This window comes from Dendropsophus ebraccatus, chromosome 9 (assembly GCF_027789765.1).
Source record: "Dendropsophus ebraccatus isolate aDenEbr1 chromosome 9, aDenEbr1.pat, whole genome shotgun sequence".
In the NCBI taxonomy this organism is placed as follows: Eukaryota; Metazoa; Chordata; class Amphibia; order Anura; family Hylidae; genus Dendropsophus; species Dendropsophus ebraccatus.
Window position 1 is genome coordinate 111107574 of NC_091462.1, and position 25026 is coordinate 111132599.

The window sequence follows — 25026 nt, forward strand, 5'->3', positions numbered from 1 at the left end:
TAGAGAAGCAGGGTTGCTGTCAGAGGTCTGTGTGGTCACATGATAGCAATGGGGAAAGGGGTGTGTTCAGCATGGACCAATCAGGAGGTGAGAATAACAGAGCTGTGCAGGAGGACAGTAACAGAAACTTCTCTATACAGCAAAGTGAATGGCTGAGTGTAAGTGCAGGCACATAGCAGCAGTGTGTATAGCGGAGTGTAGGTACAGGCACATTGTGGCAGGAATGGAGGGGAAAGGAAACACAAGGTGTAAGAATTATTATGTATAATAATAATAATAATAATAATAATTATATTTTTTATTTATATAGCGTCAACAGATTTCGCAGCACTTTACAATTCTAAATATAAAAGGGCTGACAAAGACTACAGGGAGCATGAAGGAATGAGCAGGGCAGATGAGGGCACATAAATGCAGCACTCTCTGTCCGGGGAGAGAGGGTTTACAGCTATGGAGAGATTACCTCCACAGTCCTGTCCCCTGATGTAAGCCCCAGCCTGAAGTGGATCTGCTATGATTTGGAAGGCGAGGGAGACTTCCTGGGTCAGAGTACAGGGCTGTAGACCCCGCTATGCAGACCATGCCCCTCCCCCACTCCCCCTCCCACCCAGTACAGGGAGCTCTTAAACCAAAGCAATGCTCTTAAACCAAGTTTTGGTACCATTTTGAAAAACTGTGAACTCTTCTTGAAAAGTGCTCCCAATCGAAGTTACTCTTAAACCAAGATACCACTGTATAAGTAATATGGTAACTTATATTGCTGATAACGTATTGGTAATGTGAGGGAAAATTGAACTCCAAAAAGTATGACTCATCCTGAGGAAAAGAACTTGCTTTACAGCGCCCCCCAACTGAAGGTGACTTCCCTTTAAATGTTAGGTCCTTCACATGGGTGGAGATTATATGACCCTTTTAAGGTTTTTTAGTGGTTGAACACTGATTTGCAAGGACGCTACTTCCAATAGGTGGCGCTGTTGGAACAGAGCCAGTGCTTTTCCGTCTGCATGTGAGCTGTTTTCAGACTTTTCCCTATGAACCTTCACATAGTTTAAAGGGGTAGTGCGGCGCTAAACAATTATTCACAAAATAACACACATTACAAAGTTATACAACTTTGTAATGTGTGTTGTGTATGTGAATGGCCCCCTTCCCCGTGTTTCCCCCCACCCACGCCAGACCCGGAAGTGTGATGCACTATACTCAACTGATTCGCGTCGACCCCGGCCGCCATTTTGGGACAATGTTGTATAACTTTGTAATGTGTGTTATTTTTTGAATAATTGCTTAAGCTGTACTACCCCTTTAAAGACTCCATACACCAGTTTGTCTATCTCCTCATGGACACCCACAACTCCCAGGCTGCTTATGGTGATTCCTACTGAGTGTATATTATTCGATGGTTTGTAGCTGTGTTTTGAACACTAAGTATTACTGATCTGTGGAAAAATGATTGGTAATTCCCATTCAGTAAAATTATTCAGCCATAAAATAAGTGCCAGGCTCTTTTTCAGCCAATGACTGCCCCGTTCATCTCCGCTCTCACAGCTAATGGAACAGTGGACGGAATTATAATCGAGTCTAAGGAACTTTTGGTAGACGTGATCGCTGGAAGTTACATAGACTGCCATTATAATTCTACTGTAGCAATGATAGCGGAGATGTAAGGGCAGAGCACACATTGTTAAGCACATTTGCCCCCTCATTCTCGTGATTGGTAAGGGTCTCAGCACCCGGACCCCCACTGATACAACCTTAGGACATGTGGCTATAACATGTTAGAGGTCTGTTCAAATGACAGGTACACTTTAAGAACAGACGGTCCTTAAGTCCTTTAGAGATCCGTGTCTGTGTCAGTTCTTATTCTTTCCCCTTGTTTGCCGTGATCTATGTTGGTCAGTTAACAGGTAGCCTCTCTTCTGCCATAGATTGTAAGCTCTTGTGTGCAGCCTTCCACTATAGTTATTTGAATTATTAATGTCTGTATCTTTATTCATTGTTCAGTGGCTTGTTTTCATCATCACCATCATCACCACCATCTTCTCCGGTTCTGTTGGCTGAGCGCACACCATCACTGTTCTCCATCTCTATTCCACCAGTAGAACGCTCTTTCATGTTATTGTTCAGCAGTAACGTCTCTTCATTGTCTTTGTCCTCCGGTAATTCCTCGGTTGCAGATAGTCCTCCACTATTTGACCTCTTCTTCTTCAGTAAATGGGGAATGGCTGAGTTGTGAAGGTTCTTCATTCCCTTCTCTTTCCTCATTCTCTTCCTCTTCCCTCAAAGAACTTTCCGCAGTTGTATATATCCCGCTCTCATTGAGTGATTCCATGAGCAGTGATTGTTCTTCAGCTTCTCCTCCCGGCAGTCTATCGGCTGGATAGCGTTCTTTGCTGCGTCCGTTCTTCACTCTTACATTCTGATCACCTGCTTTCAGTAGATTTTCTAGGATCTTTTTTCTTTCTGGACTTTTTAGTGACTTAACTGTTGCTGTAACAAAACAGACTTCATTAATAAATACTTGTATTGAAGATCAAGATACAAACATCACTATAAGGATTATTCATTGTACCAGTTCGCTTTGGGATTTATTTTTTTCATCTGGTTGGCACCGGAGCAGAGATCCTGAGGGCACGGTCCATTATTGGAAATGCTGCCCGGGTCCTGCAATTTGCACCAGTTTCTTTATGTTCCCTTCCGCCCGCTCTATGCAGTGGAGGTGGGCCCAGCGCCCCCCAGTGTACTGATATCCCCTTCTCTCAGTTATGCACCGCCATCAGAATCCAGTCTGGCTGCATCACTGAGGGGAGGGGTACACTATATCGATACACTGGAGGCGCCTCGCCCACCGCCATTGCATAAAGGGGCCAAAGTGCACATGAAGAAACCGACGACGACCAGGTAGTAGGGGAAAAAATCACTAGTCTAACTGGTACTTTCGCTTTAAAGGGGTAGTTTGGGCAAAGTGTAAAAAAACGGGTTGGAAAAAAAACAGTACAGGCAAAAGGTGGTGGAATCATAATAATCACATTGTACTTACCTGTCCCAGTGCCCTCACAGCGTGCATGATCATGTTTAGTTGTAACCACACCAATAAAAATGAATTCACACATGGTAGGTTTTTGTCACTGACCAATTTATTTGACAGACCTTATTCCGATCAATGGAACTGATTTTCCAAATCCCAAACTCAGGAGTTTATTTATATGCTACAGTACATGCCATGTTAAAGGGTTTGTTGAAAAAAAAACACACATTTTTCCTAACAGCTGGGGTGGTGTAAAATAATAAGCATGCTAGACTCCCCTTTCCTACTTCCTCGCAGCTGCTGAGCAAATTGACTCTAATGAAGCCGTGTCATGGAGGGGCAGGGGTTTCCTCCCAACTGGGGGTGGGCCGGCCCTCCTCCAGTGCTTCACCCCCGGCCCGGTAACCATGAATAGAATGGCACTGTGCGCGGTAAAAAAAAAGGGCCGCGGCACTGACTTGTGTATGCCGGCACCGTTCGATTCATGTGTAATTTCAAAGAGAGTGTACCTGATGGTACACCCTCTTTAACTGCCCCGCTGCAATGAGTGATTGGCTATGGAGGCAGTTCCTGTGGGGAGGGCAGGTTATCAGCAACCAGGAAGTAGCTGAGAGGATCAGACATCAGGAGCTTTTCTGCAGCAGCTGTGGGAGACTGGAGGAGGTGAGTATAACTTTATTATTTTAACACCATCCCCTGCTGTAAAGAAATGTTTTGTCTTCCCTGTCACCTGCCAATCAGTTTATAAGAGAGGATAATAGAAAAAATGTGATTTTGGTTTACCAGTTACTACATTCAATAAAAAAGGGCCTCTTGCTTTTTTTCCTCTTGATGGGGCTGGGTGGGCAATTGTTTTTGGGGAGTATTTTTTTTTATACATTTTAAGGGACCAGGAAATAGGGAAACCATTACAACACATTCATTTTAATGTGTCTATTCATACATCCAGTAAATTTGCAGATCCATAATCCGCAACTAAAAAAAAATAGGACATGTAATCAGTAGTGGATTATAATAGGGGCGTTTCGGGCGGCAGCTCGGGGCCCTGGGCTCCTGGGGGGCCCATGACTACCCAAAAAGACATACTTTCAGTGGTGTACTGTCTCCTGGCTACACTTCCGCCATGATTTGCAAAAAATCACAGTTTTTTTATGGCAATTTTGCACAATTCAGGACATCATGACATTATCTATCCTGTACTATGAACTCCAGGCTAGTGCCGCCATAGTTACAGTGGGGTGGGGAGGGCCCAGGCTAGGTGAACAGCCCGGGGCCTATGGTAAAGTTAATCCGCCCCTGCATGTAATACGGTCTGTAATTACGGAATGGACACCCTAATAGAAGTCTATGGAGTGCAAAATTTGCGGAGAGTACACTGCAATCTGCAAAACTATCTGTATCCTGGATCCGTTTTTTATGACATTGCCAAGCGCCTCCGGCCAGAAATATTCTGCCTGAGAGAAATGACTGTGAAATGGCCCCCAAGCCACCATGTGACCTCTTTTGGGGGGAGGGGGGTTGGTACAACTAATGACATCATTTTTGCCATTCCTTTCTTTTTTCTTCACTACACCTTTATTTGCGGATCAACGGATTACAATACAGAAGACACTACGGATGCAATACAGACGATTTTTTACGGAGTGCAGATAAAAATGGGAGGATCCAGATTTTTATCCTTGAAAACAAACGGATGCGTGAATGTAGCCTTAGTATGGACCCTTGCTGACATACTGAGACCTACACTGGGCTGTTTGTGATATCTCATTTTTGGGGTTGTCTTTAGGTTCTCTTAGAGTGTTGTACATATAAATACATTCATATCCATTCTCCCACATAATATCAGTTTCTACTCACCGGTCACCTGTAATGGCGGAGTACTCCTCTCTGTTATCTTCTCCCCAGAACTACAAAGTTGCACTCTGCAGATATATATTATTTCATGGTCTGATCTTCTTACCGGGGTGAGAGCCAAACTGGATTTGTAGGTGTGCGGGTCATCGGATTCTCCATCTCTGCTTGTGTCTGTATGCCTCCATGGACCATATACAGGCACTGGTTCCTTTTCCTTCTCCTTCTCAAACCATTTCACTGAGTGTATGCCCTCTCTATAGTTATTTACTGTACACTCCAGCGTTGCACGGTTACCTTCTGTCAGTTCTGGGACCTTTATTTCTCCAATTCTCGGAATTCCTGCACAATTACAGTAACAATTACAAATGAATAAGACACCTGTGTATTATTAAGGAGAAAACCTTTGGAAAAGTCATTTGTCCTACATAGGTATACCCCTTTAAGTCCAAACAGTTTTCTTCTTTTCTTTGTCACATTGTAAGAGCTATAACTTTTATTTTTTGCCTATATATTAGGGCTTGTTTTTTGCAGGAAAATTCCACATTTTACTAGATCCATATAACTTACCGATTACATTTTATTACATTTATTTTTGAGTAGGATAACGTAAAAAAAAATTAACTTTAGTTCCTTTTTTTTTTTTTTTTATGTTTACTAGTTTGGCACAGTAGAAAAAATATGACCTGTAACTTTCTAATCTTTTTTTTCTTGACAGCGCAGGGTGGGGGCTTGTTTTTTGTCGTATCATAAGCTAAGCATTTGAAATAGTGTTTAAACTAGAGAGTGGAAGGGAGGGCTCCACTATAACATAGAAGGCGATAACAGGATAGAGATGAGGCTACGTTTTGGGACTGGGAGGGGATAGAACAGTCACTAGAGATAAGAGGAAAGGAGATCCGGATAAACATATTAAAGTCTAAAGCTCTCATAGCACGGAGAGATGATCACATAGCTCTGCTGCAGCCCTAGCCTCCTCCCACAACAGGTCCTGGTGCTTATATACACATGTGGTAGCTGCCCTGCGACCGGTCACTTGCTAGATGGTGATGTGTGACGCCAGCTCTATGGTGGTCCGTCGGAATATAGCTCAGCCGGTTAGGAGGTTGGCTTGACGCCAGTGCTAACTCAGCACACAGGTATGATGGTATACCTGCTTTTAGTTTTTTTGTGACTGGCCGGGTTGTGATGGGTCCCTGTGGCACTTATCACAGTGGTCCGGAGTGGCGATATGACCCACCTGGACTGTCGGATGGGTCATATCTCCAAAACAAAAGCAAATCAAAAACAAATCAGACGCAATGCACACAAAAGAAAAAAAACACCCTTTTTTTTTTTTTTTTTTTTTTGGGGGGGGGGCCTAAAAAACGCCAAACAAAAGTGCTGTGTGAGGGCACCTTTATATGTCCCACATCTTGAAGGGCTTAGTATGTAAATAACTTACATAAGTTCTCCTGTGGTAATTTCTACTCACCAGGCTCCTCTAACTGTTGTGTGCTTTTCTCTATTATCTTCTCCTTAGAGTTTGAATCTTTCACTTTGCTGTAATATGTTATTTTATAGCCTGATCTTGGCTGATCGGTGACGGCCATTGGTTCACTTTCCATCTTCTTTCTTTCTTCACCAGATGCAGCATTATAAACTGTACGCTTCGGTGTTGCAGTCTCATCCTCTGTATTTTCTTCTGTCCGTTCTGGTACTTTTCTAGTGTCTGCACAATTACAATACGGAGACATTCAGTGACTATACCACCTACTGTAAATACAGCCCATATATCTCACACTCCTGTACCTGCATTTTTGAGTTGAAAAAAAAAAAGACACATCAGTCTTTACACTATGACCGCATCAAGATTTTTAATCTTTTAAATTAATAAAGTACTGCTTTTCACAGTGTGTTGGATAACCTTCTTGGTGTTTAGTTCCCCATCTTCTCTCCCTATGTAAGCCCTCATGGGCAGAGTCCTCTCTCCCTATGTAAGCCCTCGCAGGCAGGGTCCTCTCTCCCTATGTAAGCCCTCGGGGGCAGGGTCCTCTCTCCCTATGTAAGCCCTCGCGGGCACGATCCTCTCTCCCTATGTAAGCCCTCGCAGGCAGGGTCCTCTCTCCCTATGTAAGCCCTCGTGGGCAGAGTCCTCTCTCCCTATGGAAGCCCTCGCGGGCAGGGTCCTCTCTCCCTATGGAAGCCCTCGGGGGCAGGGTCCTCTCTCCCTATGTTAGCCCTCGCGGGCACGATCCTCTCTCCCTATGTAAGCCCTCGCAGGCAGGGTCCTCTCTCCCTATGTAAGCCCTCGCAGGCAGGGTCCTCTCTCCCTATGTAAGCCCTCGTGGGCAGGGTTCTCTCCCTATGTAAGCCCTCGTGGGCAGGGTCCTCTCTCCCTATGTAAGCCCTCGTGGGCAGGGTTCTCTCCCTATGTAAGCCCTCGCGGGCAGGGTCCTCTCTCCGTATGTAAGCCCTCACGGGCACGATCCTCTCTCCCTATGTAAGCCCTCACGGACAGGGTCCTCTCTCTCTATGTAAGCCCTCGCGGGCAGGGTCCTCTGTCTCTATGTAAGCCCTCGCGGGCAGGGTCCTCTGTCTCTATGTAAGCCATCAGGGGAAGGGCCTCTCTCCCTATGTAAGCCATTGGGGGCAGGGTCCTGTCTCCCTATGTAAGCCCTCAGGGGCAGGGTCCTCTCTCCCTATGTAAGCCCTCAGGGGCAGGGTCCTCTCTCCCTATGTAAGCCCTCAGGGGCAGGGTCCTCTCTCCCTATGTAAGCCCTCAGGGGCAGGGTCCTCTCTCCCTATGTAATCCCCCGGGGGCAGGGTCCTCTCTCCCTATGTAAGCCCTCAGGGGTCAGGGTCCTCTCTCCCTATGTAAGCCCTCGGGGGCAGGGTCCTCTCTCTATGTAAGCCCTCGCGGGCAGGGTCCTCTCTCCCTATGTAAGCCCTCGCGGGCAGGGTCCTCTCTCCCTATGTAAGTCCTCAGGGGCAGGGTCCTCTCTCCCTATGTGAGCCCTCGGGGGGCAGGGTCCTCTCTCCCTATGTAAGCCCTCGGGGGCGGGGTCCTCTCTCCCTATGTAAGCCCTCGCGGGCAGTGTCCTCTCTCCCTATGTAAGCCCGCGGGGGCAGGGTCCTCTCTCCCTATGTAAGCCCTCGGGGGCAGGGTCCTTTCTCCCTATGTAAGCCCTCGGGGGCAGGGTCCTCTCTCCCTATGTAAGCCCTTACAGGCAGGGCCCTCTTTCCTTATGTTTTAGTGTTCCATTTATGTTTCTAATCTTGTTTTCTTGATTTTATGCTTCATTCTGTTGTTAACTTAAGATATGTACAGCGCTCTGGCATCAAGGGAGCTTAAAAAAAAAAATAATAATAATTATCATACTTCATGATCTATTAGAGGATGGTCCTCCGTTCCCCATACCATCTATTGGCCAGAACCAGCACAAAAGAAATACTCAACCCCCCAGGAACTCTCCCCTTTAGTTACTGTAAAATGTGCAGAATATTATCATGGTGGAGAATCATCCTGATGCCTCCCCTCAGGGGTCATGACCCTTCTACTAAAGTCTACATGTATATGGGTTAAAGCTCATATTCAGGTTGTGTTACAGTCTCCAATACTACAATGTACAGTCTAAGGCCAGGTTCAGACTATGTAACTGTGCGGCTGTATTTGCAGCTGTAATTGTGCGGCGGTATTTTTGGTGGTTCATGCGTACGCTGGAAAGTATAGGATATACGGCTGCACAGAGCACACTATGTATGAATCTACGGCCCGATCGTAAACGGACCCGTAAAAAATGAACAAGACCATTGTTTGCGGCTGGACATGCGGCCGAGGATTGACAGGCGGTCCGTACGGAGTACTTCAAAAATAGCCGGCAATGATGCCGAATGCCGATGCCTCTAATAGTTAATATATTAAATTAATAAAACAGATTTTCTTTGTAATAAAGTCCCTTTCGTTGGTCAATAATTTAATTCTAACAAATCCATCATTTGGCAATTAAATATACTGTTAAAATAAATAGATATATAAATAAATGTATATTTATATATATATTTATTTTTTGACAGTATATTTAATTGCACAATGATGGATTCGTTAGAATTAAATTACTGACCAACGAAACAGAATTTATTTCATCGAAAATGTGTTTTATTAATTAAATATTAATTAATACAGGAAGCTCCATAAGCCGTTAATTCATATGCCGGCAATAGATCTTTCTGTACTAATCATCACTTTACTTTAATTAAAACATCAAATGTTTCTTCTAATTATGTTATGACAATAGCATTATTAGAAGAAACATTTAGAATTATATGTGCGCTCAGCTGATTGGCTGATCGGCTGAGCGCACATATAATGAGCCGGTCCGCAGTACAGTCACTTCATTGTGCTGCGGACCAGCGAAGAGGACACATCGGGGTGAGTATAGAGCTCTCCCCACCCCCTCCCCAGCACTGCACCCCTCCCAGCAAGGAAGGGGGGGTCAGTTAACCCCTTCCTTGCTGGGATGGGTGCAGTCTGACATCAGTCTGGCCCCCAAGGGGTTAAGGGGGATGCAATACATCCTCCCTTAACCCCTTGGGGGCCAGACTGTAAGCAGCGATCTGTAAAGATGCTGCATACTGTAAGGAGCACAACACCGCTCACAATGATGGGTGTTGTGCTCCTGTTTGTGTGTTTTTTGTGTGTTTCTCCCTTTTTGTTTTTCAGATATCGGTATCCTGGGGATTCCGTCTGATTCCGTGGACTACGTCGATGACCAGCGTTTTTTTAATGTTTTTTTTTTAATAAAATGGTCAATGAGGGGTGTGGGGGTGTTTTTATTTGAATAAAAAATTTTTTTAACTTGTGTCTTGTCTTTATTTCTTTACTTTATAGACTTAGTAGTGGAAGCCGTCTAATAGACGGAATCCATTACTAAGTTGGGGCCTAGTGTTAGCCGGTATAAAATGGCTAACACTAACCCCCTATTATTACCCCAGTACCCAATGCCACCAGGGGTACTGGGAAGAGCCGGGTGCCAGTGGTCCCGGAGCGTCAAAATTGGCGCTCCTGGACCGGGCGGCAGCAGGCTGGTAAGATTTAGGCTGGGGAGGGCCTAAACCAATGGCTCTTCCCACCCTGGTGTTACCAGGCTGCTGTCGTTTGGTTTTTAACCCGGCTGGTTATAAAAATAGGGGGGACCCTATGTGTTTTTTTTTTTTAAATAAATAAATAGTTAAAAAAAAACGCATAGGTTCCCCCCTATTTTTATAACCAGCCGGGTTAAAAACCAAACGACAGCAGCCTAGTAACACCAGGGTGAAGAGCCATTGGTTTAGGCCCTCCCCAGCCTAAATCTTACCAGCCTGCTGCCGCCCGGTCCAGGAGCGCCAATTTTGACGCTCCGGGACCACTGGCACCCGGCTCTTCCAAGTACCCCTGGTGGCATTGGGTACTGGGGTAATAATGGGGGGTTAGTGTTAGCCATTTTATACAGGCTAACACTAGGCCCCAACTTAGTAATGGATTCCGTCTATTAGATGGCTTCCACTACTAAGTCTATAAAGTAAAGAAATAAAGACAAGACACAAGTTAAAAATTTTTTTTATTCAAATAAAAACACCCCCACACCCCTCATTGACCATTTTATTAAAAAAAAAACATTAAAAAAACGCTGGTCATCGACGTAGTCCACGTAATCCGACGTAATCCACAGGATACCGATATCTGAAAAACAAAAAGGGAGAAACACACAAACAGGAGCACAACACCTATCATTGTGAGCGGTGTTATGCACCTTACAGTATGCAGCATCTTTACAGATCGCTGCTTACAGTCTGGCCCCCAAGGGGTTAAGGGAGGATGTATTGCATCCCCCTTAACCCCTTGGGGGCCAGACTGATGTCAGACTGCACCCATCCCAGCAAGGAAGGGGTTAACTGACCCCCCCTTCCTTGCTGGGAGGGGTGCAGTGCTGGGGAGGGGGTGAGAGCTCTATACTCACCCCGATGTGTCCTCTTCGCTGGTCCGCAGCAGAATGAAGTCACTGTGCTGCGGACCGGCTCATTATATGTGCGCTGAGCCGATCAGCCAATCAGCTGAGCGCACATATAATTCTAAATGTTTCTTCTAATAATGCTATTGTCATAACATAATTAGAAGAAACATTTGATGTTTTCATTAAAGTAAAGTGATGATTAGTACAGAAAGCTCTATTGCCGGGAATATGAATTAACGGCTTATGGAGCTTCCTGTACTAATTAATATTTAATTAAGAAAACACATTTTCGATTAAATAAATTCAGTTTCGTTGGTCAGTAATTTAATTCTAACGAATCCATCATTGTGCAATTAAATATACTGTCAAAAAATAAATATATATATAAATATACATTTATTTATATATCTATTTATTTTAACAGTATATTTAATTGCAAAACGATGTATTCGTTTAAATTTAATTAGTGAACAACGAAAGGCACTTTATTACAACGAAAATGTGTTTTATTATTTTAATAGATTAACCATGAGAGACATCGGCTATAGTGCAGAGGATCGCAATCCCCGGTAATAGCGATTCATGTAAACTGTTTCCCTGCTTTCCCAGATGCATCCAGAGGTGTTTCCATCACTTTCTTAAGATTTTATTTGTTATTTTTAGTTGAACCAGATTTCCAAGTAAATGACCGTATGTTTTCAGCCGCATGTCTATTTTTTCCCACGGCCGTAGTTTCAGTCGCACATTTACAGCCGCATAAAAAATACAGCCGCACAGTTACATAGTGTGAACCTAGCCTATTACTGACGTGATGCAGTCACAAACCGTCTGCAACGCAACACTTTAATGTTTTCACCCTAAGGACCCAAGATCTGAAATATAATACAGAGGGGGTACTTACTTTTCTTTTTGCACATGCAATATGTAACCACAGCGGCGATAACAATGACCACAATAACCACCGGTGCCACAATAGCAATGATGTTACCATAGGTCTGATTCTCTGACAGCGCATTGTTATCTGTTAAAATGTATAATAATAGATTATTTAGAAATATTTATAATATAACGTAATTGTGCCGTAATATACAACATGTCCGATCAGTGAAACTGAATGGTACAACATAAAACCCAGCAGCATCTGCAACAATTATGGATGTTACAGCTAGTGTTACACCCATGTATATGTGACAATGTTTTTTTTTTTTTTACATTATGTTCAGGTTAGGGACAGGGACCTCATGACCTTCTCACTCACCACATCACACACCACATCTATCTGGGGCTTGGAGAAAGAGGATAGCCCAGCACTTTAGAAATGACAGGATGGAGTGGACCAGGGCAGACACAGACTGTAGAGGGCCCCCGTACTTACGAAGTGCCTGGGCCACCATAGTATTTAACTATAGCCACATCCATAGGACACATAAGGGACATTTATTGATGCCCGTAGCAACCAATCACAGCTCCTCTTTCATGTCTTAGCAAGTGCTGGTAAAATAAAATCTGAGCATTGATTGGTGATTGGCAACACTCTGTCAGTAGGTTAATGCTGCCCTAAAGTAAAGCATAAACTAGTGACAGAGAAGCTGAACAGAATGATGCATCACTTACATTGTTCTGTGCAGCTGATCCAGAGATCTCCTCCTGAGTCCTCTACATTATGTCCATGAGCACAGTAGTCCTGGATATTCATGAGCTGCTGATTGGAAGTTATCTATCCATGCTGTGTATAGTCAGTCACCTGTCAATCAGCAGCTAGAGGGCGGGTGGGGGAGGGGTATGGCAAGAATCCTATTCTCCTGCATATTAGGAGAACGGCTGAACAAAACAAATCTGTCACTAGTTTATGCTGCCCTCATTTAAAACAGCACAAACCTAGTGACAGATTCCCTTTAAAGGGGAAAATCTGCAATAAATCCACTGCAGCAAAAATCTGCAGCAGATATGTCACAAGTGACCCTACCCTAAAACATAAAGTACCCTCCTACTCCTTGAACACATGGGCAAAGACAGATAGATACAAACATGCATACATACACACCACTTGCATAGAGGCTTCTCTCCAAAGGAGAGAAGGGGTAAGTGTAAGGATCTCTAGCAGGGGGGTCGGGTGGCCTTCACCCCCCCACGGGAAGTGACAGGTTCCCTTTAAATAAATTTATACACAAAATATACACACATGCATTTATACACTGTCACACAATACACTGACCTCTGTGTGGATCTGCAGGCAATCCTTTCACCTGTCAGACCTTCTCCCTGCTGGGGTCAGGAGTAGGGACTGGAATACAGCTGGGAGGAGGGGGCATGGGATGCACAGCATAGCCAGCACTGTGGTCAGGCTTCTGGGTCATGATCTGCTGTTTGGCCTCTGAAGGCTGCTGTGCGGTGAGTCTTTTGCCCTACTCTGACCCGATGGCTGGAGGAGTACACTTGTTTTATAGGTAGATCCGTCCCTGTGATAAGTGAATCGCTTTATCTATAGAACTGAAGGCTGTAGTAAGCAGCTAAAATACAACTCAAGGGGCTTATCGGCGCCCCCCTGGTCTCTAAGTCTGGGGCAGCTGCCCCCCCAGGCTCCTGGACACAGCCTCCTGTAGTGATGCAGAGGAGATCACAGCAGTGTCACCTGCACAGTGTGTCAGTCACAGTCATTGTCAGTGCGTGTGTGTAATGTAAATGTGCAGAGGGAGACAGACGGGCCACAGACTGGCAATCCAGACGGCCCACTGGGTATTTGCCTGGTCCACCAGATTGTCAGTCCGGGCCTATGAGCAGAGCACCAGCACCATGTTTGACTTCCAATCCATTTAATGTCAATGGGACTTCTAGACATAACATAGCTCAGCACTCAGCAATGCTCAGACGTCCCAAAAAGAATGAATAAGAGTAGTGTCTGCCTATGTGTGCTGCTGCTCTCTTCCCCTGGGGGACAATTGACCACCATCAGTGAGGGTCCCGGGGTTATCCAGGCTTCTCCAGGGGTTGCTTTCTTTAAGATATATCCCCACTCTTGTCCTCAATTCGCTGTGTTTTTTTTTTTTTTTTTGCTGCCTTTAAGGGCATCATTACCTCTATATTACCTGTATATATCAGCTTGAAATCTTCCTGGAGAGGCCCCTTTAGAGATTTATGATGGACTCTACATGAGAAGTTCCGCTCTCTGTCCTCCTCGGTGGGTGTTATGGTCACTGAACTGTCCACACTGAAGGTTCCATCTGAATTCCTCCGGGGTCCATCCGTAGTAACATCTCTCAGCATCTCTGTGCCCCTGAGCCATGTAATATCAATGTCCTCAGGATAGAAGCCAGTGACAGAGCAGCGCAGGACACTCTCCTTATTTACACCAACAATCTTATCGGTGATCATAAGCTGCGGAGAAGCTGTCAGAGATGACAATGGAAAAGTTAGTTGAATATTCTAGATGATTGGTATACTTACATGGAGATAGATAACAGAGACTCAGCACCAGCCGTCTAATCTCTATAGCCTGCTTTACAGTTATGGTCAAATTGTTTATTGTAATAGAACACACGACATCAATAGCAACATATAGTACAACACATATAGTACAATACATGTGGATGAGGTTTTCCAAGAAATGGAGGCACAGGACTGTAATATTACTATATGGAGGCACAGAGGGTATTATTACTATATAGAGGCACAGCAGGCAACATTATTAGTATATGGGGGCACAGCAGGAGACATTATTACTATATGGAGGACACAGCAGGCGACATTATCACTATATGGGAAAACAGGACAGTATTATTACTATATGGAGGGCACATGATGGCATTATTACTATATAGAGGGCACAGGATGGCATTATTACTATATGGAGGCACAGCAGGGGACATTATTACTATATGGAGGCACATGAGGGGCATTATTACTATATGGAGGCATAGGAAGGTATTATTACTATATGGGGGCACAGCAGGGGATAATATTACTATATGGAGGCACAGGAGGCATTATTACTATTTAGGGCTTAGGAGGGCATTTTCAGTATGTGGGGCACAGGAGGGCATTACTCTTTTATGGAGGCATGGCATTGTCACTATATGGGGCATATGAAGATATTATTGCCATATGGGGCACTAGGTTATTTTATTAAATGCACTCCAAAAATTACAGATTGGTGAATTTAGCTACCCGCCCCAGTCACTGATTGGCTGAGCGGCCCGTCCATCAGTCAGGTTGTGACGCGGACACCCCATAGATCCCTGAGCCCGGTAGGGGTCCTGCAGTTGCTCCCGGTAGGCACAAAGAGAGGTAAGTGCCTACTTGTAATCAGTTTCCCCCTACCCCTAATGGCTGCCAGCTTTTAGCAAACGCTTGACTTCTCCTTTAATAAACAGGTCATCATCGAGCCCACTGATAAGGTATTGGTAATCTCACTGTATCTAGACACATATTACTGCTGCACCTGCACCTACAGTACATCTGTTCTAAAACTTAAGAAGTCATATGTCAGTGTATTCAGGGGTGGACGCATACCACTCCTGGCACCGCGATAAGAACCTCGCTTGGTACGCCACAATCTCACCCAGCTTAACACCACCTGGCAACCCCTGATTCACTGCACTTGTATGTGCCTGTGCCTGTATGTGTATATGTGGCCTAAATGTAGGTGTGTGCATGTTTATGTATATGTTACTGTATGGAAGTATGTGTATATATACAGTATGTGATTGTATGTATGTGTATATGAGACTGTACAGTATGTATGTATATGTTTGTATATATTCATGCGGCCACTAACCTATATTGTTATTGGCCGCACATCTCGTGTTTATACAGTGAGGTGTGCGGCTGATAGCAATGATTTTATGGTCGCACGAAAGATCAGCCAACGCAGTCATTTTCTCATCTGTGGGCCGATCTCTGTCACTTTTACATGGGCCGATTTTCAGCTGAATAAGTGTTCTTAGGAAAAAGAAGATTTACACATCATAGGGGTATAGGAGAAGAGTACACCCATGCCGGGGTGTATCTATAGGACCCCTGCTGCAGCTCAGTATACCTGTATACTGAGCTGCACTCTGCACAGTAACTATGAGCGCTTGTAACGAGCTTTCATAGTTACCTTGCAGCAGCACTAACAAAGAGGGAGCTATTGGCTCCCTCCCTGTCAGTCACTCTTGTGGCCACAAGAGGCCGCTCTCTTTCTCTGGTGCTGGCGCTCGAGTGACGTCACTGGAGCCAGGACAAGGTGCCAGGACAAGGGGAGAGCGCCCTCTTGTGAGCTTTGCAGTGCGGCAACAAGAGGGGAAGAGAAGAGGAAACGCCCGCACCCAGGTGAGTATGTGTTTTTTTTTTATGTTATAAGCTATATGGGAGGGGGAGCACAGGGGTCTATATACTATCGGGAGCACAGGGGTCTATATACTACCGGGGAGCACAAAGCGGGGGTCTATATACTACTGGGGGAGTGCACAGGAGGGCTATATACTACTGGGGGTGCACAGGGGGGGCTATATAATACTGGGAAAGCACACAGGGGTCTATATACTACCGGGGGAGCGCACAGGGGTCTATATACTACTGGGGGAGTGCACAGGGGGGCTATATACTACTGGGGGTGCACAGGGGGGGCTATATAATACTGGGAAAGCACACAGGGGTCTATATACTACTGGGGGAGCGCACAGGGGTCTATATACTACTGGGGGAGTGCACAGGGGGGCTATATACTACTGGGGGAGCAACAGGGGGGCTCTATACCACTGGGGTCAGTCACCCCCTTTGTACTTAATTTCAAAGGGCTGGTGAGAGAGGAAAAAATGCCAGTTTTCCCACTAATAAGCATTAATTCTGTGTGTAAATAGTTTAACAACGTTTCCTAGTGATGTTCAGCTCGGACCTTCACCTGACAATAGATACCGGTAAGTGGACCTTCACTAAAAGTTGTTGAATACTCCTACTATAGGAGATGGAAAGGCTGAAGCTGCACCTGGACCCAGAAGCCTAAGGGGCTCATAAAGTCTCTCTCACATATGAGGAGACCAGTGCTATAAACCTGAGGGGCCCTGTGGCCCACCAACTTCAGGTTGCACCACTAGATCATCAAATCTTTCAAGATGGAACTCTCCCCCAACAATTCTTTTTCTAAATGACCACCGAAGTCTATATCTACTACAAGGATGAAAAATAACAAAATTAAAAGGTGCAAGTTACCTTCAGTGTCCACAGTGATGTCCATCTTCTTCTGTTCTGGACTATAGAGTACGGAGCAGGTATACACTCCGGCATCTGATATAGTTATTTTAGATATAGAAAGATCCGCTATTCCATATAATGCTTTCTCTGTGTCCAGTGAATATCTAGGATCCATTGTTCTTACTTCATCGTCATAGCTCAGGATTTCTTTTCCCTGAAGGAACCAAAATACTGCAAAAAACCTGGGATCCAGGGGGAGTTTCTCTCCTGTATATTTACAGGGAATCAGAGCAGATGAACCCACTATAACCTGATATGAGCGGGGAACAAAGATCTCCAACGCTGCACCTGCATGTAAACAAAGCGTAATATATATAGTACATGCTATATAAATGAATACTACACCTCCATGTAAACAAAGAGTAATAGATGTCATATAGATGAACGCTGTATCCGCATGTAAACAAAGTGTAATATATATATGTGATATAGATGAATACTACACCTCCATGTAAACAAAGAGTAATAGATGTCATATAGATGAACGCTGCACCTGCATGTAAACAAAGTGTAATATATACATGTGATATAGATGAACGCTGCACCTGCATGTAAACAAAGTGTAAAACATGTGATATAGATCAGGTAAAGGAACTATCATGCATAGATAGCCAAAGCTTTGGCTGTCCAGGTATGATGGGAATCGCAGTTTTGCCACAGCTGGAGGGTTGTAGGTTCCACTTCCCTGATATAGAAAAAAGGTGCACTTGTATATAAACAACTGCGGCGTATCATCGGTGGTGGTTGCCTGTTGCTCGGAGTAGCTCTAGTGATGTTGTAGCTGCTAGGTTGGGGTAGGGTCACTTGGGCACTTGTCACGGTAGTTTGGAGTGGTGTAGATTGACTGACTAGAACTGACTAGAGAACTAACTTCCCCACCAGGAACTAACCTGCTTTTATAGGGTGAAACTAAGCCTCCTGGTGGTTGGTAGGGTTGTGTGTGCATAAGAAAGGAAAGTGGTGATAGAAGAGAGAAAAGGAGGTAAAACACCTGCACCTGTGATTGGACATAAGAATAACATGTGACATACAACAGTTTAACCCAGTGTTGCAGAGAACAAAGTATACACAAAACACAGTAGTGTTGGGCTCCCAGGAGCGCTGTATAAAGCTCCTGCAGCAGCCGCAGCAAGTACCGGCCGCAGCTGCATCAGGAGCTTTTTCATGGAGAAAAAAGAGTTTAATTCTCCGGCTGTGTAACAGACACGGGTGGGGAGGTAGTCATCTGGGCGGCTCCCCACCCGTATCTAGTCACCACGCTGTGCCTGTCAGCGCGCTCCGCAGGATGACTGACAAGCAGAGAGGACAGTAATGGACCTCAATGCCTGTCAATCATCCCCTCTGAGCGCGCTGACACGCGGCTGGAGAATAACTTTTTTTTTTTCTCCGGTATAAAGCTCCGGCACGTGCCGTGGCTGCTGCAGGAGCTTTATACAGTGCTTCTGGGAACCATATCAGCCCGACTGGGCTGATTGGTTCCCTTTAAGGGTAGCTTCACGCACACCATATCGCAGCGGATCCGCAGCAAATTTGATCTAAATAACTGAACACAGCATCAAATCTGCACCAGGCACCCTGAAGGGGGCCTTCACACGTACCGACTCACAGCGTTAATAATGCTGCGAGTCGGCTAGGTTCTGGCAGATCACTGTTAGTACATACATGCAGCGGTCTGAACAAAGAAAACTGTGTCAGAGAGTTGGGAAACATTTGGGGTGTCACCAAGGTTTCAGGCAGGGGTCCCATCCAGGGGCGAATTAACTTTACCATAGGCCCAGGCTGTTGACCAAGCTTGGGCCCCCCCACCCTACTGTAACTATGGCAGCACTAGCGTAGTATCCATACTACAGGATAGATAATGTCATGATGCCCGTTTTTGTGTGCAAATAAAAGCAGTGATTTTTTGCAAATCATGGCAGAACTGTAGCCAGGAGACAATACACCACTAAGAGTGTAAGTCTTTTTGGGTGGCCATGGGCCCCTCAGTAGCTCAGGGCCCCGGGCTACTGCCCGAAACGGACCTATTATAATCCACTACTGGTCCCATCCCATTAGTATAATAAGGCTCCACCTATGGGTGTGCTACTGTACATGTCTCAGAGACCTGCACGTGGTACATGAGGCAATATGGTTTGATCAAATTATATACTAGGGCCGGGTTTACATATGAAGAAAAGCGCCGGAGGGAAACGCATCATTGAACTGATCCCATTGTTTTCAATGGGACCGTTCAAAACGTGCGGCGGGGAAACAGTGCCCGCCGCATCGCCAGACCGTGCGTTAGGACGCATCTTGCAGCGTCCTGCCACACCGCTGTCCCTGTGGCTCCCCCAGTAGTAGATAGCCCCCCTGTGGCTCCCCCAGTAGTATATAGCCCCCCTGTGGCTCCCCCAGTAGTATATAGCCCCCCTGTGGCTCCCCCAGTAGTAGATAGCCCCCCCATGTGAGCTCCCTCCATTAGTATATAGCCCCCCTGTGGCTTCCCCAGTAGTAGATAGCCCTCCCATGTGAGCTCCCACCATTAGTATATAGCCCCCCCTGTGCGCTCCCCACCATTAGTATATAGCCCCCCCTGTGCGCTCCCCACCATTAGTATATAGCCCCCTGTGTGCTCCCCACCATTAGTATATAGCCCCCCTGTGTGCACTGATTGGCTGAGCGGGATGTCTGGGAGGCTGCCACTATACCATCAGTTGTCACACTTTGCGCTCATCAGTTGTCATTTTTTCCCTCTATGTTTTCCTGTAATTTTCAATGGGATTGTCATCACGCTGCAAGGACCTTAATATCCCATTGAAAATTACAGGAAAACATAGAGGGAAAAAATGACAACTGATGAGCGCAAAGTGTGACAACTGATGGCAACTCATGGCAACTGATGGAAACTGATGGTTTTTAATGAAAAAAAGGATAGGAAAACTGATGACAACTCATGCATTTTTGGCATCAGTTGTGACATCAGTTGTGGGCAGTTTTTAGAGAAAAACTGCAACTGACGCCAACTTATATATGTAAACCCAGCCTAACTTATGATGTTGGTTTTTAATGTAGCTGAGAAGCTTTAGTATCAGCCATGGGTGCGATGTGCAGCCATCTCTGTGTTTTCCTGGCTTGTACGTTATAATGTTATGCCTCGGATTTCCATGTGTTTTTCCATAGACATGTAGCACAGTCATAGATTTTTATTTTTTTTATTTTATGGCCGTACTTGCTTTGCTTTAACTGTGTGTGAACCAGAAAGAAGCAATGTTCTTGACTTTAATCCAGAAGAAACTTGTCTCTGACATGTGCACAGTTACAATCTCTTACAGTGCTATGGAATATGTTAGCCTTATAATTTATATCCATCCTCACGCCTTAACAAAGAGGAACAAATACCACCGACCTGTGCGACAAAGGAGAAGGAGGGCGACGCATCTCTTCCTGATCTGCATCTCCAGATCCTTCCTGAGATTCTCAGAAATCTCAGTTCTTCCAGCAAAAGTTCTTGTTGTGCTGCTTCTTCTCCAGCTTGACCGCTCCTTCTCCCTCCACCTCTCTGAACACGTAATCCTGACCCATTCAAAGATTTTCACTTTCACTTTTAACTTTTCCTAAACACAGTCCTTTATGTTTTATACAACTTGCGATATGACTTTATATATCTATATACTGAAGCTATATTGACTGCACTTGTACTTTGGAGTCTATAATCATGATCATGTTTTCTTCCAGCAGAACGACCTCTGTCACTTGGGTTGGGTTCACAGTTGTAATTTTATTGTGTTTTTTTTTTTTTTAAGGGAAATGGGACGTGTGCACAGATAAAATCAGGCAATATAACTGTGTGGCTTGTCCAAAGCTTAATACAAATGTTATTACTGTATATTAACTTCTCTCTAATATCCTCATAAATAGCTACTAGTACAGAGGATATAGTAACCAATGATACCAAGGTAAAATGCAGAAATCAGATAGGTCACATGACCAAATCACAGCACAGTGTTTCCTGGTCACGTGTAGCCCCGGCCTTATTATAGCTTCACAGTAAGGCTGGGTTCACACTGCATTTTTGCAATTCGTTTTTAATTGGTTGCTTTTAACGGACAGAAAAAACGTAGTCAACACTATTTTTCTGTCCGTTGAAAAAAAAAAAACGCATTCCATTTCAATCCGTTTTTTTTTTTTTTTATATAATGGAAGTAAATGGAAAAGCGGATCCAAACAGATGACACACAATTGCATCCGTTTTTCCCATAAAACGTATACGTTTAACAGATTGCAAAAACGCAGTGTGAACCCAGCTTAAGAAGCAGCATGGCCGTCATGTCCTTGTTCAATATGATCTAGCGTTGTAAAATGTGCGAGGGAAAGGGACAAGAGAGTGAGAAAAATGTGACAGGGCTATATAAATGACTAGAACATATACAGTATGACTGGCTATTGATCCCCGGGCTAAGCACCATGTTAGTGGATATTAATTACATAAGATTCCTATTGCAGCTTATTTATAGGCTAAGAACCATTCTCATCCACAACACACATTGTAGTGTCCTGGTACGGGTGGTCCACAAAGCTTTATACCACCTTGGTAAAGTACCTCTGTCAGGTATATTTGTATGTATTTTGATGTTGAACACCAAAGATGCATTTCCACTTTTCTAGAGCCTATGTAATGTTCTCTATTCCGTATGCACAGCTGAAGGAAAAGGGTTAAGTTGTGTGTAGTCTGTGTTATGTTTTGACCAATCACAGGTGCAGGTGCCCAGGGCCGGCTCCAGGTTTTTGTGGGCCCTTGGGTGAGAGAGCCTCAGCGGGCCCCTTTGTATAGCACACCTATCAAATAAAGTTTGACAAAATACTGAAAAAAAAACGTAATCCAGTAACTCACAGATGACGTCTTCTTTGATCTGAGGCGATCGCTCTCCGTTTCCTCTCCATCTTGCCCAGACCTCCATGATGATATCTTCAAGCTACAATTCATCTCTTCGGGACCTGTCAGACAAACATGTTAGACTCTGCACATTTCCAGCAACTTCCTTCCCTTTTTACCACCCATATATTTCCATAGAGTAGTAACTCCACTGTTTGGTGTCATGTGTAGTACAGTAAGGAGGTTTGTAGGTCCTGTGCTGTGCCCCCCATATAGTAATAATGTCCCCATGCTGTGCCCTCCATATAGTAAAGATGCCCTTTGTCCCCATAGTAATGTACCCTGCCATGCCCCCATAGTAATATCCCCTGCTCCCCATACTAATGTCCCCTGCTCCCCATAATAATGTCCCCTGCCCCAATAGTAATATCTCCTGCTCCCCATAGTAATGTCCCATGCCCCCATAGTAATGTCCCCTGCTCTGTCCCCATAGTAATGTCCCCTGCTTCCCATTGTAATGTCCCCTGCTCTGTCCCCATAGTAATGCCCCTGTTCTGCCCCCATAGTAATGTCCCCTGCCTTAATAGTAATGTCCCCTGCCCCATAGTAATGTCCCCTGCCCCATAGTAATGTCCCCTGCCCCCATAGTAATGTCCCCTGCCCCATAGTAATGTCATCTGCCCCATAGTAATGTCCTCTGCCCCCATAGTAATGTCCCCTGCCCCATAGTAATGTCCTCTGCCCCCATAGTAATGTCCCCTGCCCCATAGTAATGTCCCCTGCCCCCCATAGTAATGTCCCCTGCTCTGTCCACATAGTAATGTCCCCTGCTCCCATAGTATAGTCCCCTGCCCCCATAGTAATGTCCCCTGCTCCATAGTAATGTCCCCTGCCCCATAGTAATGTCCTCTGCCCCCATAGTAATGTCCCCTGCCCCCATAGTAATGTCCTCTGCCCCCATAGTAATGTCCCCTGCCCCCCATAGTAATGTCCCCTGCTCTGTCCACATAGTAATGTCCCCTGCCCCCATAGTAATGTCCCCTGCCCCATAGTAATGTCCTCTGCCCCCATAGTAATGTCCCCTGCCCCCATAGAAATGCCCCCTGCTTTCCCTCAACACAAGAAAATAAAAAAATAAAACCATACTCACTAATCCGGGCGGGGGACGGGTCCTCATTACATGAGGTATACCGGGGGGAACTACAACTCCCAGCATGTCCAGCCTGTTATTATGGGAGATCAGAGGACATCACAAGAGGAGGTATAAGAGGAGGACTACAACTCACAGCATGTCCAGCCTGTTATTATGTGAGATCAGAGGACATCACAAGAGGAGGTATAAGAGGAGGACTACAACTCACAGCATGTCCAGCCTGTTATTTTGTGAGATCAGAGGACATCACAGGAGGAGGTATAAGAGGAGGACTACAACTCCCAGCATGTCCAGCCTGTTATTATGGGAGATCAGAGGACATCACAAGAGGAGGTATAAGAGGAGGACTACAACTCCCAGCATGGACATCCTGTTATTATGGGAGATCAGAGGACATCACAAGAGGAGGTATAAGAGGAGAACTACAACTCCCAGCATGGACAGCCTGTTATTATGGGAGATCAGAGGCGATTACAGGAGGAGGTATAAGAGGAGTACTACAACTCACAGCATACAGAAAGAAGGTATAAGTGAGCTCGCCCCCTCATGTCACATGACAATGATCACAGGTCCTTCATCCATATGCAGCCTCTCCCGTTCTTAGCCCCGCCCCCTTATGACGTCACCACAGGTCCTTTCCCCATTGCTTTGCAGCAAACACAGCAGGTCCTTCTAGCAACCCCCCCCCCCACCCGAAATCAGGGTCAGCAGCACCCTCCCCCCCCAGGTGTCCGGAGGTTGGTGATGAGGCGGGCGTCTGGCTCACTGCTCGGGCAAGTGTCGGGAGCCCCCTGAGCGGCCGTGGGCCCCGGCACTTGCCCGAGTATGCCGGGTGCTGACGCCGGCCCTGCAGGTGCCTCACACCACTCCAGCCATTCACACTTCTCCCTTCTCACACAGTCCCACCAATCACAGGGAAGGTTAGTTGCCCCTATAAAATGGAGGTCAGTTCCTGGTGGGAGGTCTTCAGTCAGTGGTGTGGGGGAGCTAAGACACAAAGAGAGAGTTTGACAGCACTTTTTGCCCAGGCCTGGTCTGAGGGCCTAGGATTCCTTACAAGAGCCTTATGTAGCTAGCCATGTTGGACTAGTGTCACAGGGACTACTTTTTCAATACTGAACACGGCACAGATGTCTGCAGGAGGTACCCTTCAAAGGAACACTGCACATAAGTGTGCAGGAGGTACTGTTAGATCCTTCAAAATAGCAATACAAGTTTCACAAGTAGATAAATCTTCACACAGACTTTGGTGCTTGAGGAGGTGCTTGAGAATAAGTAAGAGAGGTAGTTGTAGCGGTGCTTGTAAAGTAGAGTGAAGTAGAGTAGAGGAGTTTGCCAGAGGAGCCCCAACCCAGTGTAGCTGTGTACTCAGCCGGAACCTGAAAATATCTTTTTTGTAATGAATAATACTTGTACTCGTGTATAGACTAAGTATGACCACCTTCTGCCCCCTGGTATCGTCAAACCCATCCCAGTAGGGTAGTACAAGCCCCAGCTGTGGTTTTCTGGGTGTAGCTAAGTGTCCAAGGCATCCCTGTTACCGGCCCTTCATAAGTCTGCAAGGGGTACTCTACAAAGGAGCACAGTACAGAGGTCTGCAGGAGGTACTTTACAAAGGAACATGGTACAGAAGTCTGCCAAGGTACTCTAAATGTGAGTTTTCCAGAATCTCCAGCTGAAGAAGTCTAGACATGGCCCCTCTTCCCTAAGCCAGCCGTTAGCCCACTACTGTTCTCACAATGTACTCAGTCACAAGCTACTCTTTTTCTTACAAGCTACTTTTTCAACTGCACATGTGTATTTTTGTCTTAAAGTAAATGTACCAGTGGTACATCACTTTTCTGTTTCTACCATGAATAGACCAGCATCGGCACGGGGATGTATTTTATTTTTTTAACCACAGCACTAGTCTATTAGCACCAGTCTATTACCGAGCACTGGC

General features: G+C 45.4%; 1 protein-coding gene across 2 annotated transcripts; it reads right to left on the minus strand.

Annotated features, from left to right (window-relative positions):
* Positions 1 to 283: 283 nt before the first annotated feature.
* Positions 284 to 20770, minus strand: LOC138801501 (tyrosine-protein phosphatase non-receptor type substrate 1-like). Of its 2 annotated transcripts, XM_069984404.1 has the most exons (7): positions 20465 to 20769; positions 17038 to 17367; positions 13935 to 14234; positions 11750 to 11869; positions 6351 to 6587; positions 4883 to 5218; positions 284 to 2487 (listed from the first exon to the last, which is right to left on the minus strand). In XM_069984404.1, exons 1-7 carry the CDS (start codon positions 20511 to 20513, stop codon positions 2186 to 2188), a joined length of 1674 nt encoding a protein of 557 aa, XP_069840505.1. In that variant the 5' UTR covers positions 20514 to 20769; the 3' UTR covers positions 284 to 2185. The 2 variants fall into 2 exon arrangements, with proteins under 2 accessions (XP_069840505.1, XP_069840506.1); XM_069984405.1 differs by lacking the exon at positions 11750 to 11869 and having other exon boundaries at positions 20465 to 20770.
* Positions 20771 to 25026: the final 4256 nt, after the last annotated feature.

Coding starts and splice junctions, on each gene's coding strand:
- LOC138801501 (XM_069984404.1), bottom strand. CDS start 20,513: ATGCAGATCAGGAAGAGATGCGTCGCCCTCCTTCTCCTTTGTCGCACA. Junction 11,870..13,934: donor TTTCAAGCTGATATATACAG/GTAATATAGAGG, acceptor ACATTTTAACAG/ATAACAATGCGCTGTCAGAG. Junction 6,588..11,749: donor TTGCATGTGCAAAAAGAAAA/GTAAGTACCCCC, acceptor GTAATTGTGCAG/ACACTAGAAAAGTACCAGAA.